General features: G+C 48.0%; 2 protein-coding genes across 8 annotated transcripts; one reads left to right on the forward strand and one right to left on the reverse strand.

Moving 5' to 3' along the window:
* The first annotated feature begins 209 nt into the window (after positions 1 to 209).
* On the forward strand, positions 210 to 4,152 carry FAM219B (family with sequence similarity 219 member B). Of its 3 annotated transcripts, none has more exons than XM_028506862.2 (5): positions 210 to 504; positions 689 to 776; positions 1,505 to 1,582; positions 1,900 to 1,948; positions 3,428 to 4,152. In XM_028506862.2, the coding sequence occupies exons 1-5, from the start codon at positions 291 to 293 to the stop codon at positions 3,593 to 3,595; spliced, it is 597 nt and encodes a 198-aa protein (XP_028362663.1). In that variant the 5' UTR covers positions 210 to 290; the 3' UTR covers positions 3,596 to 4,152. The 3 variants fall into 3 exon arrangements, with proteins under 3 accessions (XP_028362663.1, XP_035883766.1, XP_035883772.1); XM_036027873.1 differs by having other exon boundaries at positions 1,900 to 2,102; positions 3,428 to 4,095; XM_036027879.1 differs by having other exon boundaries at positions 3,431 to 4,095.
* Positions 4,153 to 4,353: 201 nt separating this feature from the next.
* Positions 4,354 to 14,989, reverse strand: MPI (mannose phosphate isomerase). 5 transcript variants are annotated; one of them, XM_028506860.2, is made up of 8 exons: positions 14,603 to 14,981; positions 14,000 to 14,127; positions 12,885 to 13,085; positions 11,984 to 12,125; positions 11,467 to 11,649; positions 9,336 to 9,509; positions 8,295 to 8,503; positions 4,354 to 7,999 (listed from the first exon to the last, which is right to left on the reverse strand). In XM_028506860.2, the coding sequence occupies exons 1-8, from the start codon at positions 14,616 to 14,618 to the stop codon at positions 7,781 to 7,783; spliced, it is 1,272 nt and encodes a 423-aa protein (XP_028362661.1). In that variant the 5' UTR covers positions 14,619 to 14,981; the 3' UTR covers positions 4,354 to 7,780. The 5 variants fall into 5 exon arrangements, with proteins under 5 accessions (XP_028362661.1, XP_035883748.1, XP_035883744.1 ...); XM_036027855.1 differs by lacking the exon at positions 9,336 to 9,509 and having other exon boundaries at positions 6,323 to 7,999; positions 14,603 to 14,983; XM_036027851.1 differs by lacking the exon at positions 14,603 to 14,981 and having other exon boundaries at positions 6,323 to 7,999; positions 13,923 to 14,026.
* Between the last annotated feature and the right edge of the window lie 4,465 nt (positions 14,990 to 19,454).

Consider the following 19,454-nt stretch of genomic DNA (forward strand, 5'->3'; position numbering starts at 1 on the left):
ACACTGCGGGGCACACTCACGACCCTCCATAAATATCAGCATACCAGACGCAGCTCGCCTTGGTAGTCCATGGTCCTAACCAACTACAGGTACCACAGAGCGCCAGAAAGGAGTGACTGCAACTGCCCAACCCCGGAAAAGGAGAAATTACCAGACCACGCCCCCAGTAGGCGGGGACCGGAAGTTCCTTGTGTGCAGTCTGCGCCTGCGCACCGCCATCTTGTTCAACTCGAGACCACCTGCCTTCCGGGCTGGGGCTTGTTAGTCACTCGGCGGGGCGGGGCCAGGCGATGGCTACCAAGGAGACCAGCTGGCTTGCGCCACCTGCTTCTACCTCTGGACCTTGGCCCTGCGGGGCCCCAGGACAAGTGGCACGAGCTGCGGGGCCGTTCTCCGGGCGAAGCGGCCGCGCAGTCGCCCGACTTGGGGAATGGACCCAGGCGGCTGTGGAGAAGCAGGGGCCATACATGGTGATGCGCATGCCTTCCATTCAGGCCAAACTGCGTGAGTGCGGCCGGAGGGGTTGTCTGCCTGCGCGGGCTCTGAAGTCCCATTGGGGCGACCTGGGAGAGGCACCTGCAGCCCGCTACCGTCCCTGAAAATCTCTTCGACAAGAGCGGGTTTCCGGCGTTTGGGAGGAATGGCGGAGTGGGGAAGATCCCGCTTACTTGGGCCCTTTGACTTGCAGAGAAGCACCGGGACCTGGCCAAGTCGGTTCTGCGGAAAAAAGGCATGCTGGCGGCCTCGCCGAACCGCCCCGACTCTTCAGGGAAAAGGTGTCAGCCGGCGCCACCTCCTTTGTACAAGCAGTTTCCAGTGAAGGCCTTAGTCCTCTGGCTGGGAAACAGGGAACTCACGTTTAAGGCCCTGCTTTAATAAGGGGAATTCCTATTCCCCTGACGCCAACCAGTCAGGTTCACTATTTTAAAATAGGAATACTAATGACCTTTTCTTCTCGCCCCCTTTTAGTAACGTGATGATGTCAGGGCAAGGACTTTGTAATGAGTATTGTCAGGGTACAGAATCATTCACTAAGTTAGGGAGGAGATAATGGCTGGGTCCCCCAGGAGTAAAGTTGCAGAGCAGTGTGGGAAGAGCGAATGCTGTTTATATATATTTTTAAAACAGAGTGGTAAACTCTGAGGGTTGGATAGGATCTTATCCAGTACCTCTTACAGATAGAGCAGAAACTCAGGGGAAGAGATTTCTATGAGAGCTTGTGGTTTTCTGTTCTCTAGTTAAGTACAGTGGGTGGTGGTGGTGAATTTTCCTGACTGATGAAAGTTTGGCTGTTCTTTGGGAGCCGTAGGGGAAGTGGGGAAGTGGGGAAGTGCATATGCTGAGGAGCTGTAGCCAGATACATGCCTAGTGGTGGCTGTGTGATCAGGTGGAAGTCAGGAGTGGTGCAATCAGTTCTTTTTCCGTATGGGAATGGATTCTGGCTTTCCCTATAAATGTTGGTGCTTTATCTATGCTTTGATCTCTTGCCCCCATCTTCCCTCAGGTCAGTGAAGTTTAACAAGGGCTATACTGCTCTTAGTCAGAGTCCTGATGAAAACCTGGTGTCCTTCAACTCTGACAGGTGAGTGCTTTCCTTGGTAATAATACCCCTTGAGGAGTGACTTGGGTAAAACTGTAGATCGCTTGGTGCCTTCCCTAGTTCCCTTTCTCTTTCAAGATGCTTCATGCATGTTCCAGAGCTGTCTTCTTTGGATCACTATCCCTTCCCAAGATGGCTTGCTTAGAGGACTTAGAGAACTCATGCTGCTCTTGGATTTGGAGTATCAGTCTTGCCCGGGGAATCATAAGTCCTATAGACCCCCTTGCATGCTTTCCACCTTGCCATTTGCAGCTGTACTCCACAGGCATCCTCCTGAATTGACTGTCTTCCTCTTCCAGTGATGGGGAGCTGGAATCCAGATACTCTTCCGGGTATTCCTCTGCAGAGGCAAGTCCAGAATGCCTTCCTGTGCGGGGCCATGCATCAGGCAGTGTCACCACCACTGCCAAATGCTTGTGTAGTGCCTGCTGTGTGCACAGCACTATACCAGACTTCCGGTTGGTTCTCCAGTCTTGTACTCTGCCCTCTTCCCACAGCAGAGGTATAGGTGTCTGAGGAAGGCTCTTAAAAATCCAGGAGACCATAGACCTGTAGGGTTGGAAATGATCTCACAAGTCTCAGTACAGGCCACCACTGAGAAAAGGAATTCTCTAGATAAATCCCAGCTAAGTGTTTACTAGCCTCTGTTTGCTTGGTTGCTTCTTGTAATCAGGTACTCACTACCTCTAAGAAACCTTGCTGCCTGTCCTCCCCCTAAGACGTAGGCACAATTCCTCCTGTAGGTAGCTCTTAGAGCTAAGTCTTCCATATTACTTTGAAACGTCTTCTGCAGCCTGGACTCAGTGGTCCTAGGCCTGCCTTCCGGTGTCACACAGTAATTCTAGTCTCCCTTCTTCTGATTATCTTTATCTGAGATCAGCATTTCTCCATCCTCTGGTCATCTCCACCAAGCTTGCTTTCTTCCACACCAAACAACCATTCCATCTCTGGGAACTTGGATACTGTTGGGCTGGCCTTCTGGACATAATTCCAGAGTGACTGTCCCAGACAGAAACAAGAGACGTAAAGTTCTGATATGTGCAGCTTCTGCCTTTGACAAGTGAAGTGCTAGTGACATGACTGTACACCACTGGTATTCCTTATTCTCCCAGAAACCGTTGGCTACCCTCAAGTTTCTGTCAAAGACAATAGAGGCAGTTTGTAGATTTTACCCTCCTTGAATATCTAGGTGCCTAAGACTGTTAAAACTAAGAAAGTAAAATTAGCTGGGAGCTAGAGTAAGTCTTACACCTTTCCCAGTCTGACTTTCCTTCTGCTCAGCAGAACTGGTAGAGCCAGGCTGACAGATTCATTTGCAGGAAACAAACTCTGCTAGAATCAGAGGACAGTATGTCTGTCTCACCAGCACTACAGACACAGCTGTTATCCACCCTGTTCCGTAGTTTATACTCCTTTACTGTTCTACCCCATCATTCTGTTATTGTCCCATATTCTTCAGCCTTCACGAGTACCAGTCTGGGTTACCAGTAGGAATGGTCAGAGCATTGATTTTCAAACATAATCTAGAATCTGGTATTTACATCAGATTCCTCAGTACTCTTTAATGAAAGCAACTCCTTCAGAGGTTCATAACAAGCAGCCCAGATAGTACTGGCTCAGACCCCTGGGTGCCCCTCACAGGTAGGAAACAGGCTGGGGCACAGGTAGGAAGAGCTGGCACTTCCACCTGTAGTCCATGAATGTGTGGGATTGACCTGAGGGTGGAGCATTGACAGAAAGCTCTGGTAAGCGAATGTGGGCCTGCATTTTGGGCAGCATTTATTTCTGCTTTGCTGCCTGGCTTACAGTTTTCTTTCCTGCTCTTAGCAGGTAAACCAGGATGTGAGCCGTCAGCTGCTCCAGGATGGGTATCACCTGGATGAGATTCCAGATGATGAGGACTTGGACCTCATTCCCCCCAAGCCTATGGCCTCCTCAACGTGCTCCTGCTCCTGGTGCTGTCTTGGGGACTCTTTCTCTTGTACCCTCCAGTAGACATAACCCCTTAAAATGGACCCTGCTTGCCATGCCTGCAGGACCCTTTTCTGCTCTTCATAGGTCACAAGAGTACAGTGGGAACTGCCGTCAGCCCCAGAATCACTTGAGGTACAGACTTGGGAAGTCAGTGAGCTATAGTTGCCCCTTACCTGGTGCTACTCATGCCAGAGGCCCCCATCTGGGTGAGAGGGTGTATGTGGAAGACAGTTTTCCTCTGCTATTGGAACAGAGTTTGGTGAAAACACATTAACAAGGGCAGGAATATAGGAATTCTGGCTCTTACAGTGAGGGAGAAAGTTGACGAAGAAAAACTCTTGAAGACATCATTGGTATTTATAGTCATGCTCTTCAGAGGAAAAAAGAGCTTTTGTGTCCAGGTTGTGCATGATGGTGTTATGTGGAGGCAGAAAATAGCACTTTGTGGCTTGCAGCTGGAAATCTTTGGGAAAAGTAAACTTAACTGTATGGGACCAGTTAAAGAAATTCCTTAAGCTCTCCTCCTCTTCCTAACTCCAAGATGTTTCCCTGGCGTAAAGCAGAGCCCTTTGGCCCTCTTCTGGTTGCGCATAACTATTGCAGGGAGGACAGCAGCTTGCTTGATGCCATAGCAGAATGAAGGCTTCCAGAATCCCTGGACCCAGAGCATCCCCAACTGATCCAATTGTCTGCATAGGTTTAGTGACTCTGGTAAGCCCTAGTTAGAGGAAAAACTGCTCCACTATGTACATATTTATGTCTTAATGGTTTTTGCTAAGTTTCTCCATCCAGTCTTTGAGTTAAATGTTGGTCCCAGAAGCCTGTTTGCAGATTTTGGTTACCAGCAGAGGTAGCTGCAGGGAGCCTTCAGGTGCCTTCCAATTAACCTTTTAAACTGGAGAAGTAGCAAAGGGTGAGAAGTGTACTGGCCCTGGGCTCTGACTAGATGGAGACTCACAGGATGGGGAGTAGACACCTGTGTCAGGTCCCAAGGTAATGGAGATAATTTGCCATTGCAGAGGGCCTCCCTTCACCCTGTTACAAACTGTGTATTGGGTCCAGCTCTCCCAATCCTCTGATCACAGCATGTGCCACAGTGGATACTTGGGATCGGACATTTACAGTAAACCTTTGGGTACAACATAGCCTCTCTCAACTCTTTGTGAACACAGCAAAGGTGGATCCCACTCCCCCTTGACCCCTACTCTTGCTAGGCCACACCTCTCCCTAGAATTTAGTTTTACAATGTTTCTGTTTTGCCTTACCTAGAACTGTGGTAAGGTAGGGTTCCCAGCCCAAGGGACATGGTAGTCAGGATTGGATTGTGGGCCCCATATGGGAAAGTGCCTGGTCTGTTGACACGTTTGATGTCCTGTGACCACTAGGGGTAAATGAGGGATGGCATGGCCTTTCCTGCTCTACTGCTACAAGCTGATTAAGAGAATGTCAGATAAAAAGGCCATGTATGTCAGATATGATTACCCTTGTGAGGGTAATCCTAGTAGTGCTTGATTAGCATCTATCTTGGTGCTTTTCTCAAATTTTAGAAAGGTGAGAATAGTGTCCAGGGGGCTATAGCTAACTTTTCTTCTCCAGTTAGCAGTGTCATGGCAGGAGGGAGATGGGACAGGGACCAGAGGCACCTCATGTTGGGGTCTGGGATGGGGGAAGCATATATTCTATTCTGGAATGAGGCTCTGCAACTCTACACCTCAGAAGGTTCCCCACATTCTGAGCAGTATGTGCAAATGCTTTCAGGGACTGAAGACATCTCCATTCTGAACCCCTTGCCCATCCATGGAGGCTATATCCAGGTCTTTCTGGTTTCTGCAGTAGAGAAATATGTACAAAAGACTCAGATGTAGGTAGGATCTTGTAAAGGAAAACTGGCTAATGGGAAACCCAGTGGGGACCAGAAAGTGCTGTGACAGCTCAGTGTGGGGCATTTGGTTAGGACAGTGGACAGAGTAGCCTAAGCATTTGGCAGCTGCTGGGGGTAAGGGGAGCAATAGGATCACAAGACCAAGGTCTCCCTGGGTGATTGGTGCAGTTAGTCAACACTAGGGTATTTGACTGTGTCTCTGAGAGGGTGTTTCAGAGTCGGTTGACCCTGAGTGGGAGGCATTACCTTTGTGGGAGGTTATAGGAACCTGAAGTGGGGGACAGCGTGCAGTGAGGCAGGATAAAAATGGTCAGTTTGGGGCCACAGGCTAAATTCTCACCAAAAGGCACCAAGGTACCCAGAGCCAAACTACCTTCATTGAGAGTGCCTCATGTGCTGTAGGTGACAGTGCCCCGGGAGGAGGGGTGTATTCAGGCTCACCGTACAGGTGGGGGTGGTAGTAGATGGCATTTACCAAGTACTCCACAAAACCCCTGGCTTAAAGGTCCACAACTCTGTGAGTTTATAGTAAATACAGTCATGCTGGTTGAACTGTCTCTGTTGTAATAGAAGTTTTAAGGCCCAAGCTGCAGTCATTGCCCCTTCTGAATTCTGAAGTGAAGAAATAGCTTAATAGCCCCCCCATGACCATTCCTCCTAGGATCTCCTCTCCTTTTTGCTGTTCCCAATGGGCATCATTTTTAGGCCTGCTTCACTAGAGGCCATGGATGGAGTCAGTCTTTGCATATCATTTCTCTTCAGAATGAGCTCTCCTTGGCAGACCCTCTCTTCCGAAATAATTTTTTTTTTTGTAGCTGAAGAAATTTGGGGGCCAAAACCCAGAACAGATTGTCCAGAACTTTTTCCAAATGCGTAGTTGCCTAGAATTCAGTTTTATGAGAATCTAAACCCATAGCCTCCAGGAAAGAACCAATAGCCTGGGTTTCTGCTTAGTCTGGGGTGATAAGATCTAAGACTGTTGGTTAGAATTTTAAGTGGCAAAACAGCTGGGTGACCTGAAGGAGTGTGTCCCACCTCTATCTGAGAGGGTAGGTTCAGGGAGTATTTGTTCTAGGTACTTTGTGCCGGCTTGGAAGAAGTTGCCTTTCACAAGGTGAATTAGATTGTCCTGTCCCTGTATCTACAATGACTGAATGTGTTCCAGAGAAGTTGCTGACAAACTTTCTCTGTGAAGAGCCAGTCAGGCCGTACAGTCTGGCACATCTACTCAACTTTATAATTGAGAGCAGGAAAGGTGGTTTGTATATAGTAGGTGTGGCCAAACCCAGCCCTCTGGCTTTAGGTGCTGATCCCTGCCCAAGGGCCAGTTTTAACCCTGGAGAAGAATCTTGCTCTTTAGACCCACTTTCCACTCTGCAGGGCTGGAGGGCCCAAGGCCTGCCTGCAAGCTCTCTACATCTGAGGCTGAAGCCGGCTGCTAGACTGGATTAGACAGGACAATCAAATTCACCTTATGAAGGGCAACTTCTCTAAACTGGCAGGAAGTACCTAGGAGAGCACATACTCTTCCTGAGCTTACCCTCTCAGATAGAGGTGGGACACACTTCAGGAGGTTATACAGCTCTCTGTTTTGCCACTGAAGATTCTGACCAACAGTCTTAGACCTTCCTATAAAAGGCTCTCGAGTTCAGCCTACCCACTTCAGGGACTGGGCTGCCAAAAGGCTCAGTGTCTCTTACCCCATAGGCTCAACACAAGTGATCTTCAATTGCTTTGACAAAGCAGGAGGGTGACAAGGGGGAACACTGGACCACATGCCTACCCTTTCACTTCTCAGCTGCTGAGGAAATGGGCAGTCCTAAGGCAAGAACCCTGTTCTTAGAAATTAGTTACCTAAGGTCCTGGCCAGGTTATCTCAGTTGGTTAGAGCATTATCCTGCTACACCAAGGTTGCAATTTTGATCACTGGTCAGGATACACACAAGAATCAACCACTAAATGCATACATGAATGGAACAACAAATCAATGTTTCTCTCTAAAATCAATAAAGAAATTGGCTACCTACCCTTTTGCTGTAACTGATGCTGACGCTAATCATAGATTTCACCAGCCTAATACTACAGTGAAAACAGCTGCTCTTCTGCATTGAGTCTGGCTCAGGTACGGTGAGAATGCAAGTGGAGTGTTGGCCCTTAGTCCTCACATAAGTCCCTCTCCCCAGGAAGATGGTTCAGCCTAGGCCTGCACAGGAGCCACTGCCTCAAGAGTTTAGAGCGGGGAAGGAGTTTGGGCTGGGCCTAAGGAGGTAAGGCTGGCCAAGATTTAGGGTGACTAGGAAGGAGAGCCAGGATGGCTGTAGCCTCTACAGCAGACAGCAGGCACGGAATAGCAGCAGGTCCTCAGGCACAGTGAGCTTCAGTGAAACACTCTCATTGGCCCCAATGAAGAGTACCCCACCACGTTGCAGGGGGATTACTGCCTGGGCTGTGGGAGTGCTGGCTGTCACTGTGCCCTGCACCATCAGGAGAATGCTGGCGGAGTCCACTGCCAAGACCTTGTACTCAGTGACCGAGCCAGGGACCTGGGCAGGAAGAAACAAAATGGTGCAGCTTAGACTCTGCTCCTATAGCTCACAGGAATAGAACAGCAAGGGCAGTGAGAGGGAGCACTCTACTGCCTTCTCTCCCACATCTCGCTGTTAGGCATGGAGGTATACATCTGGTGCCTGGTACAGAGAAGAGTGGGCAGGTCCTGTGACCATCTCTCAACAAATGAGCTTCACAGAAAGACCCAGCCCTAGGTATAGTACACATTGTGGCTTTTGCAAGAGTTTTTCGTGCCTCACAAAAAAAGACCCACCATGGACTCCTACTTACCTCTATCTTCATAACTGTGAAGTCTGGTACAGGGGGGTCATAGAGAGAAAGGTAGGGGTCTTCCTGACTCCGTGTTGGAGTAAAGAGCCTGTCCTTGCTGGGGCTGGGAGTATAGCTGAGCATATCACACAGAGTTGGCACATCAATAAACTTGGGTGTCAGGCCAGCACGTACTGTGTTATCTGAACACGCCATGCATTCCACACAGTCTGGGGATAGAGAATTGTCACTTATTAGCTAAAGAAGAATGCCTTGGTGTTAGGCTCTCCAAGGCTGGTCCTAACTTGAGCACCACAAACCCTTTGCAGTTAGAATTGCATTCTCTGGGAAAATGAGCTAAAATACCAGACGCCAAAAACATGGGACAGATCACCCACTATTGTCGGGTAGTCATGTTCACCTTTGGGGGAGCCCCAACCCTTCTCAGACTCTAATTCTCCCACAAAATCCTGGCCATAAATGGATAAATGGCCAACAGTCAAAATGCAGCACCTTTCTGTGGCCACATGTAATTTAATGTGAAATCTCTGGGTTGATAGGACAGAGTGAAGGCAGTGTGATGCAGGGGGGAGAACAGCTGCCGTTAATTTTTTTTCATTAATAATTTTTAGAGAAAGAGAAACATTAATTTGTCCCACTTATTGATGCATTCATTGGTTGATTCCTGTATGTGCCCTGACCAAGGATCAAACCTGCAACCTTGGTGCATCAAGAAGATGGTCTCAACTGAGCCATCTGATGAATGCAGAGAGAGCAGCCTTGATCCAGTTATAGCCTAGGTTTGAATTGTGGTTCCCATACATCAACAGGGTTTAACATGAGAGTATCATGACCTTGTGGAGTTAGTGTGAAGATTCAAGTAGTGTCTTGACACCAACCTGGCATTCATTGTCCTCACGGGCTGCTTCTGTGCTGACCCCGGGAGGTGAGAGCTGGATGGGACTTTAAAGGTCTCCTCAACCACCCTCTCCTCATTTGTCTAGATGGGGAAACAAGGCCCAAAAGGGATGCAATAGGGCTTCCTGCTGAAATGTGGCTCACCTCCTTTCAGATAGGCATGGGGTACATTGGCCTCCAAAAACATGGCTTCCCCCGGCTTCAGGTTAAGCAGGTTCAAGAAGTATATGGCAAAGCATCCGATATCACCTGGATACTGCTGGTGCAGCTGCAGCAAAAGCTCCCCACAGATATCTTCCACATTGTTCCCAGCAGCCACTGAGGGTCACAGAGTACCCCAAAGTCACTTAGGGATATTCACTGATATACACAGACCCACTTAGCCAGGGAGTCCTGGGGAAGCCCCTGACCACAGGAATCTCGACCCTGGTGGGCATGTTCTCCCAGCCATATGCCCAGCCTCTTGGAAACCAGTCTTCCTTGATATTCCAGCCTGCCCAGATACCATTTTTCTCATTTTGACCATCTATGTGCCCAGCCCTACACTAGGCATTAAAAGAGCTAGAGTGTTTCTTGTGGGATTGTTTGTTTGTTTGGTTGGTTGGTTTTTTTAGGACAGACAGTATTGCCCAACCTCAACATTAGTGACATTTTGGGCCAGGTAATTCTTTGTTGTAGGGGCTGTCTTGTGCATTGTAGGATTTTTAGCACTTCTATCCACAAGATACCACTAGCACCCCAACCCAGATTTTGACAACCAAAAGTGTCTCTAGACAATTGCCAGTGTCCCCTAGTTGAGAACCACTGCTCTAGGAGCTCAAAATCGGGTTAAGAGATAATCCAATAAGAGTTCTGTGTATCACAGCCCACGCCTTTCCCTTTCTTAGCACTGAAAGTACTGCATCTCAGAAAATAATTCAGTCCCAGGCTAACTCTGAAGGCTGGTCACCCAGATAGCATGAGGAAAAATGTGCCAAGGGCCAAAAGGTATCCTTGAAGACTGACCAGGGGAGGGTGAGCTCAACCAGGGCTAGAGTGGTGGTGGAAGGCTTCTTGGAAATGGGCGGGGAGTGGGCAAGGGGAGCTGAGATGTCTTGAATTCGTTGGAGGAGATTATTTGTAAGTAAAAGTAGGGTCAGTGCCACAATGAAGAAACCATCTGGTCTGGATTAGAGGGTGGTTTTGAGTTCATACGGATAGCTGAATGCCTACTCTGTGCTAAGCACTGGGCACACAAAAAAGTCAAGGAGCTCTGGCTGGTGTGGCTCAGTGGATTGAGCATCAGCTTGTGAAGCAAAGGGACGCTGGTTTGATTCCCAGTCAGGGCACTTGCCTGGATTGCAGGCCAGGTCCCCGGTGATGGGTGAGAGGCAACCACACACTGATGTTCCTCTCTCTCTCTCTTTCTCCCTCCCTTCCCTTCTGTGTAAAAATAAATAAAATCTTTTTAAAAATAGAGAACATTAAAAAAAGAAAAAGAGACAGGTCCATGGACTGTGTGTGTACATGATACAGAGTCACAAGCATCAGTTCTGCTGTGAGTGCAAGAATCCCTAAATGGACAGGCATGCAAGCAGAGAAAACACCAAAAAACAAAATATAAGGAGGCCTGGGTAGGGTGGGCTCAAAGGTGGCAGAAGAAATGTGTAGACACAGACCAGAAGAGTTCTGGAGTCACCCAGAAAAGGAGCTGGGGCCTCATCACATGTACCATATAAGTTCATAGCTTAGAGTCCATTCTGCCTTGTTTTTCACTAGATTGATTCTCAAAACCATAGTTGACTACACCCACCATAGTCATTTTCTGAACTCTCCTTAGCACAAGGTTGGGTACAAAGCAGGCATTTAAGTTAAGATCCACTGACTGAGAGCTCTGGGCATCAGACCAGTGAAGGAGAGGGAGGATCCCCTTTTGTCTTCCTATGCTCTTCCTGTACCCCAAAGTACAAATCCATCCAGTGGGGGCAGCTGTAGGGCTGGTGGAAAATCTCAATGCCTCAATGCCTGGGTCAAAGGCATCCTAATTGTCTTCCAGGCCAATATGTCTCCAGCCATCTAAAGAAGATGACCAGTTAGGAAGCATCATTCAAACTAGGGGCCTGCTTCACAAAGACTAAGAAATACTAAATCACCAACAGGCCTTCTAAGTCAGATCTGTTTTAGTGTTGCACTTAAGCCAAAGTGCAACAACAAAGTTGAGAGCCCTGTCCCCACTACCTAGTGTCTGTCAGGGCCCAGGACAGGATATTGCCCCCAGGCCAACAATGATACCCACCTTGCTGGGTGATCCGCTTCACCAACAGGTTGAGCTGTTCCACCACCACCTTCTTCTCATTCTTCATTAGGTGGGAGAAACAACTCTGCAGAGCAGAGGCCATGGCCTGGGAGTTCTGGCTCAGACTCTGCTTCAGCTGTGTTGTTGCATTATCTCCGATTAGGAACTGGAACTCTGGCACCTCTGCAGGAAGGCCAAGCCAGGGCCCATTTCAGAAATGGCAAAGTGGAACCCGTAGAAGTGGGAAGCTGCAGAAGGCCTAGCCACCCCATCTCAACCAAGGAATCAGGCAATGCTAAGCAAAATTTACAGTGAAAACTGACTGCTCACCATTAGCCCTCCGCAACAACACCCGAGCCTGGTCTCATGGGATTGTCCCAGGGGCTTTAAGAATTCATAAGGCCAATCAGCCTTTCAGTTCCTATGACATTCAATCTCTGTTCCTGGTCACTGTTCCAGCTCTGCCCATGCATCCTAGGCCCAATATGTACGCACTCAGCATTTTGCCCAACCTTACTTGTCAGAAAGGTCACAATTTCCTCAACTGGCCGGAAACCACATAAGCCCTGAAAGGAAGTGAGTGCAATGGCCATTTCTGGCTTATGGTTGGCATCAGGGTAGTGCTGTGGAGCCTGGAGGTGCAGCTTCTCTGCCAGTTCCTGTGGATGGCCAGGGGAAGAGGAAGATGGTCAAAGTGCAGCCATCACTTAGCAGGACACCAGTCCCACCCAGGCCTTGCTCTCTACCCTCCCCAGTCACCAGATAGTGATAGCTTCCTACTTCTGGCAACAAGCCCATTCAAGACATAGTGCAGGAACTCTGGGTTCAGCCAACCCAGAACAAGGACATGTCCAAATCTGGTGAGAGTTGGGGCAGACTTTAAGAAACCTGGACTGTGAATCAGAAAACCCAAACATCAAGCCACACTCTGACACTAACAAGCTGTGTGACTTTGGGTAAATCTCTCACATCTCTAGGTCTTACTTTGCCCATCAAGAAATGAAGAGTTTGGCCAGACAGATGCTTGTGATGTGACTCATGGGCTTGTTGCAGAAAGACTCCCTGGAGGTGGAGCTGAGGCAACAGGTAGGGTAGCTACCCTGCCCAGGAAGGTGAGCTCTCCCAGAGAGCCAAGTGGGTAAATGTCAGCTATGAACCATCCTGGGCTGGGTGAAGGGAACCCAGAAAAAGCTTGGAGGTATTTCCCTGGCACAAGCTGGTCTGCTCTTCACTTAGAATTAGCTGCCAGCAAGTGTCACCAGCATGTGGCCTTCCCCAGCTAAACCAGGAGTTGCCAGATCTGATTTAGCTTTGAGCTAAAGCCAGCATGGGTGGGGTAAAAATAGCAGTCAAAGTCTTAAGAGGGCCCTAACATAAGCTCTTCTCTACCCTGATTGTACCCCACTCTGATCCTGTACCTTGTCAGGGTGTGCCTGGATGGAGAGGGCTGTTCCAACTGAGAGCACTTTGAAGAGGAAGGGCAACTTGCCATTAAAGGTGTCCTTGACCTTTGCACCCAAGCAGTCCTGGTTCTCAGTGATCCACTGGCCTAAGGTCTTCTGTGAAATGCGATTGTCAAGAATTTTGGCATCTCCCCGGGGGTGGGTCCCCATCCACAGCTGGAAAAACAGGAAATTTGAGAGGAAAACAGGGAGAACCTACCATCACCAGTCTGCCTGCCTTAATCCCAGTTACCCTGTTTCCCATAGGGCAGCTGAGTCCTGAGACAGGCCTCCCAGGACTGGGTATAAATGCTCATGCCATCACGAATATAAAGTAAGGCAGCAGACCCCAGGACATCAGGAGTCAGGAGACACAGGCTCTAGTCCAGGCTCTACCTCTAACCAACTGTGGACGCTAGGACTACTTACTTCCTCTTTCTGGGTCTCAGTTTTCTCATCTGTCCACAAGGAGAATGACACCTGCACTGTCAAGGTCACTGAAATCTGACTCAAATGGCTCTGTGAGGTAGCAGAATTTATTTATGCCAATCTCAGATTCAGAAGCTAAAGCCTCCTTATGCTTTGTCTTTTTCTCTACTACACGGGCAGGAGCCCTAACCTGTGTGGCTTAGTTGGGCATTGTTGCCCGTTCAATTCCCTGTCAGGCTACATGCCTGGGTTGTGAGTTCCATCCCATTTGGGATGCATAAGAGAGGTATCTGATAGAAGTTTATCTCCCTCTCTTTCTCCCTCCCTTACCTTCTAAAAATAAGTAAATAAAATCTAATTTAAAAAATTAAATGTAAAAGTCAAAGTAAAAATTTTAATTGTCAAAGAAGACAAAATTCAGTAAGTGCTATGAGTTGAGAAAGGAGGTACTGGAAATCCCAGTCTATTGTGAGAAAACATTTCTTCTTTTGGTGCCAACATCTGGGTTCGTCACCCTGCACTAATGAGGAGCCTAAAAGGCCTCTTCCTGTTTCCTCCCCCTCCCAGGTGATCCACGTGACTTGCCCCAGGCCCTTTGAGTGGAGGAGTCTCTTGGTCTCACCTAATGCACAACGTGGGCTGAAACACAGCCCAGCTCTCACCTCTGCATATGGCTGGTCCTCTGAGATTCGGGCCAGTGGGTCACTGCTGGCCAGCAGCCGAGCCACTTCACTGTTGGAACCCATCTTCCCCCAGGCATACTGCTGTACCACACAGGAAAGTGGGAATACTGTGGGCACAGACAGAGGGTAAGCTTCCGCTCCACCCGAGGCCTGACTCTACTGACCCGCAGAAACCTGACACTGAGGGTTTTGTCTGAGGGAGTAAGTCAAATAAGGGGTTCGTATGTTGTTAGTTGAAACCCTTGTCCTCTGCAGGGCTCAATATCCTCATCTATAAAACGGGCAGTGAGGATTTTCTGCAGACGTGAGGCAGATAGTTGGCATGAGGTGACGGAAAGAGCAGAAAGAAACTTTTTCACCGCAGGCCGTCTCGAAGTGACCATCGGCAGCCAGCCCCTCCCTCAAGACCTTCCTCGAGGTTTGCAATTACAACTCATTCCCATCGCTGGTGCCCCTCCTCTGCCCGAGGCCCATCCATCTCCGCAAAGTCCCAAGGGTGGGTTCTACCTAGCATATCGAGCCGGAAAGTTTTCCCAGGACAAGACCCACCCCCTCCATACTGGACTCTAACGTACGGCCCACCTCGCTGAGCGGCCATCCTTGCAGCACCAGACCTGGCTTCTCGCTCGTTACTCTTCCCGGCAGCACCCGCGATCCCTTTTCGCCCAGAGCTCTATGGGATACGTAGTTCCTTAAGCGCCGCCTCCGAGGCCTGAGAGGCTACGGAGCCCCAGGTGGGCACTCCCCACACTCTGGAATCCCTGTCCCATCCTCTAGCAACCAGGAAAAGCCTCTGCCAGCTCAGGGTAACCCAGCCCGCAATCTTAGATCTTAGCACTCATTCGTTTCTTCACTGGACACATTTATTGAGAATCTGCTAAATGCCACGGGCTGTTCTAAGGGCTGAAGAAACATTGGAGAAGATACCTATCCCTTTGTCTTTGTACAGCTCTGGCGAAGAGAAGATAGGAAAACAAGTATAATAAATACATCTTCTTTACAGGTTTTATTTACTTTGAGAGAGAGAGAGAAGAGAGAGAGAAACATCAGTGTGTGGTTGCCTCTCACACGCCCCCTACTGGAGTCTGGCCTGCAACTTGGGCTTGTGCCCTGACGGGAAATCCAAATGGACACCCTTTGGTTCTCAGGCCGGCATTAAATCCACTGAGCCACACCAACCTGGGCTAAGGCCTATAGTATGTTAGAAAAGTAGTGCTCCAAAAAGCGGGTGGGTGGCAGGAAGTTTGCAGAATTTAAAGTGTTGTCTAGGTAAGCCTCATTTGAGAAGCTGACATTTAAGCACAGACTTGGAGGTGAAGGGGAGTGTTCAGGGCAAAAGAAACGGCTAGTGGGAAGGCCCTAAGTTGGAAATGTGGGAATGTGCCTGTTATGTTCTGGAGTAAATAGCAAAAAAGCCAGTGTGGCCAGAGCTGAATGAGCAGGACAGGGGTGGTCAGAGAGGAAAGGCAGTGAGCAGAACTTTGGAGGTCATTGTGAAGACTTCAGAGTTTACTCTGAGTTTTGCAGTCATTAGCAGGTTTAAACAAAGAATTGCTGTGATCTAAACAGGGACTCACTGATGCTTGATCATAATGGTAAATGTCACCTGCAAAGCCCTTAACTTCTCTGAGCTTCACTTTCTTCATTTGTAAAATGGGATAATACAGCTGGACTGACAGGCTTATTGGAGGTCAGATGACAGCAGGGAGGCAGTCAGTGCTGAGGGCTCCTTTCGTCTTCCCTGCACTAAGTACTGCAGGACTCAGAACCCCAGCCACTTATCCAGGCTGAGCTGCTCACAAGTCACAATGCACGAAAGTCAAGGAGAATCCCCAGGAGCCCTTCATGGCAAAGGCTGGGCTGGGCTTTGGATATAGAGTAATTTTGCTATATCCTGTGGAGAAAGGCTATGACATCTGGACCTCCTCAGTCAATAGCCCAGGAGGAGGACAGCCAGCTGGAGAGGTCCAAGAACACAGACGCCAAAGCTCCAGAGAACCTAGAGTGAGGGACTACAGAGTTCTGACTCTGCCTCCCCATCTCCTTTCCCCATACTGATTCCCACAGCTTCTACCACATGTGCACAGGAAAAGAAGGGGTACTGTTTTTTCCAGTTATGTCCAGCTGTGAACATCAACCTCCCCTGGGGTTCCTGGTTCAGAAAAATTAGCCTGCATTTCAAAGGAAGCTTTACCATACCCTAAGGAATAATAAAATGGAAAATACAAGAATCATACAAACAGCCTGTCTCACATACCTCCTACCTTTAAATACTCTCTTTCCCCTCAACTCCACTCCCCCTGCCATATGAACCTTTTGGGAGAAGCATGAAGGGTTAGTTTAGGCATAGGGGCTTCTTAGAGCACCTGCCACTATGACCATCACTGAAGCCAATTAGAGTGACTTCCTCCTAGTATCTCTGCACAGGGAGGGAAGAACATAGATTGATGGCACAGAGCCTCCACCTCCTGCCACCCTCCCTACCAACAGAAAAATATATCTGTAAGGGAAACTGGGGTATTCAGAGAACTAGAACTTTTTACCCTTACCTCTTGCTTGTCTATCTCTAGTAGAGCTGATCACACTTTAAGTGATCAGTGATGATCACTGATGATTTGCTTTCCTTTCTCTCTTCTCTTCTGGACTATGTGTCTAGTTCAGCGTCACATTTCTGCCAGTGCCCAGCTGAGGGCTCAAGCTATAACAGCAACTAACTTTTATTGTTTGTTTTGTTACTAAATCCTGTGCTAAGCCTCTTTCAAGACTTCTCTCACTTAATTTTCAAGACAACCCTATGGGATAGGTATTGTCACAAGCCCCTTTTTAGGGATGAGAAAAATGGGTGTTGGAGAGAGGAAGTAACTAGTGCAAGAGCATAGAGTTCCAGTCTGCTCTACCTCCTCCCTTGTTGAATATGTGACTGAGTAAATACATGTCTCTTTCACAGGGAAGTGGACAAATCTTAGGAGTCTTCAGAGACAGATGGGTGGGTCAGTTCTACATTGGTAATAAGTTCCATTTTTTCTTCAGCAGTCCACCCTTATACCAGGTTGGGCAGACAAGGGGGAGGCAGGACGGCCTCATGTTACTTAGACTGTTTTCTCAAGCTGCAGACAGCAAAGATCTCTGTATGCTGCCTGTGATATTGTGATATAATAACCAGCTCCAGGCCACAACTCCTAAAACCTTTGTCATTTCCTAAGTAATAAAGGTGCTAGGAGCATCTTTTGTTCTAATACTTGTCTTTGATCATGGTTTCTAATGCAGACTTCCTAAATCCCCTGGAATTTCCTAGGTAATCAGAGCACTTTCTGTCCTAATGAGGCAACTCTTTGTGGGCTCCTGGAGAGCCTCAAGCTGTGACTGGTCACCAGAAAGACTAAGCCTTGATTAGAAGCTTGTAACTTTCAGCCCCACCTCCCATCTTCCAGGGAGGGATGAGGGAGAGATTGAGTTAACTGTCAATCATGATCGTGTGTATGTGATGAAGTCTCTCTTTGGAGAGTTTCCAGATTGGTGAATACATCCATGTGCCAAAAGGGTGTTGCACCCCAATTCCACAGCACAGAAGCTCCTGCACTCAGGACGCAGACCTCGCCCTATTTATCTAATCAATTAGCTGTTCATCTGTATCCTTTATCATATCCTTTATTATATAAGAAGCCAGTAAACGGTTCTGGCTGGTGTGGCTCAGTGGATTGAGTGCCTGCCTGTGAACCAAACAGCTGATTCCCAGTCAGGGCACATGCCTGGGTTTCTGGCCAGGTCCTCGTGCACGAGAGGCAACCACACATTGATGTTTCCATCTTTCTCCTTCCCTTCCCCTCTCTCTAAAAATAAATAAAATCTTTTAAAAAATATTTAGAAACCAGTAAATGTTTCTAAGCATTTTTGTTTAGAAAATGAGTTCTGAAAGCTATTCTAGCAAATTATTGAACCTGATGAGGGGATTGTAGGAACTGTGATTTATAGGAGTGCAGGTGACAATCTGACACTTGTGATTGCCATCTGAAGTGGGAGCAACTTGTGGGAGTGAGACATTACTTGTGGGAACTGATGCTAACTCCAGGTAATGTCAGAACTCAATTGAATGAGACCCAGCTGGTGTCAGAGAATTGGTTAGTTTGGCAAAAACTAAGCCAAACCTGTGTCTAGTGACAGAAGTGTTCTGTGTGAGTAGTAAAGGATGAATAAAAGAGTCTTTCCTTACATTGCCCTTGGAGGGGTGGCTGTGAGGGGTTAGAGGTAGGTGGTTTCTAAGGGGACTGGACACAAATGTGGATCCCTTCCCATTCTTCCACTTGAGGACATTTCCTAGAGAAAAATTGAGCTGGACCCTAAAGGATAGTCGGGATTTAGACAGGGGAGAGGAAGGTAAGAGAAATGGATGATGGAAAGAATATTTACTAAATGCCTATAATGTACTGGTAATATGTTAGTGCCAGAAATACAACAGTGAGCAGAAGAGACCTTACTCTTGCCCTTGTGGAGCTTACAGTCTGGTGGGAGAGAGGGACATAAGCAAATAACCAGCTATACACGTGTGTACTTACAACCTGCAATAGATATTGTGAAGGAAAAGTACAGGGTAATAACAAGTTATGTGTTGATTAGGGGACTGATCTATCCTACAGAGTGAAGAGAGACCACTCCTAAGGGGAATCTGAGCTTGAATTTGAAGGATACTAGGAGGAGTTAACTAGGTGATGATGAAAACATGGGTTAAGAGTATACCAGGAAAAGGGAATATTAGGTATGAAGGCCCTGAGGCAGGAGGGAACAAGGGAAGTTTGAGGAAATGAAAAGCCACCAGGAGGGCTGGAATCCATGGAGGTGGGCACAAGAAGGGGCAGGAAAGATAGATAGGTGCAGGACCAAGAGGCCAAATAAAGAACCTGGGCCTTTCTGTAAAATAATTGAATGGTTTTTAAAAAGATTTTATTTATTTACTTTTAGAGAGAGGGGAAAAGAGGGAGAAAGAGAGGGAAACACCAATATGTGGTTGCCTCTCATGTGCCCCCTACTGAGGACCCGGCCGGCAACCCAGACATATGCCCTGACTGGGAATTGAACTGGCAACCCTTTGGTTCTCAGGCCAGCACTCAATTCACTGAGCCACACCAACCACGGCAAATAATTAAAGGATTTTAAACAGAGTTCTATAATAACTGTGTCCTCTTTAAATAGATCTCTGGTTGCAACATGAACAAGAGACCAATTAGCAGCCCTGTATTAATCCAGGGTAAGGAATGGCAGTGGCTGGATTTGGTGGAAGCAGAGATGAACAAAGCCAGAGAGAGATGAGTGAATAAAGTAGTTTGTGGAGAGTGCAGTAATCTCCTCCGTGGCTGATGGCTATATTGCTGAACTCCTTCATTCATTTAGCAAATGCTTGACACTCGGGTTCAAATCCCAGCTTAGGAGGCCCTAAACC

This window comes from Phyllostomus discolor, chromosome 1 (assembly GCF_004126475.2).
Source record: "Phyllostomus discolor isolate MPI-MPIP mPhyDis1 chromosome 1, mPhyDis1.pri.v3, whole genome shotgun sequence".
Taxonomy (NCBI): domain Eukaryota; kingdom Metazoa; phylum Chordata; class Mammalia; order Chiroptera; family Phyllostomidae; genus Phyllostomus; species Phyllostomus discolor.

What these genes read in the sequence shown, in the direction of transcription:
- FAM219B (XM_036027873.1), top strand. Translation starts at nt 291, where the DNA reads ATGGCTACCAAGGAGACCAGCTGGCTTGCGCCACCTGCTTCTACCTCT. An exon ending in TTCCATTCAGGCCAAACTGC is followed by an intron (nt 505 to 688) that starts GTGAGTGCGGCC and finishes TTTGACTTGCAG; the next exon opens with AGAAGCACCGGGACCTGGCC. An exon ending in CCCGACTCTTCAGGGAAAAG is followed by an intron (nt 777 to 1,504) that starts GTGTCAGCCGGC and finishes ATCTTCCCTCAG; the next exon opens with GTCAGTGAAGTTTAACAAGG.
- MPI (XM_036027831.1), bottom strand. An exon ending in AATTGTGACCTTTCTGACAA is followed by an intron (nt 11,650 to 11,983) that starts GTAAGGTTGGGC and finishes GCCTTCCTGCAG; the next exon opens with AGGTGCCAGAGTTCCAGTTC. An exon ending in GAAGCGGATCACCCAGCAAG is followed by an intron (nt 9,510 to 11,466) that starts GTGGGTATCATT and finishes TGTGACCCTCAG; the next exon opens with TGGCTGCTGGGAACAATGTG.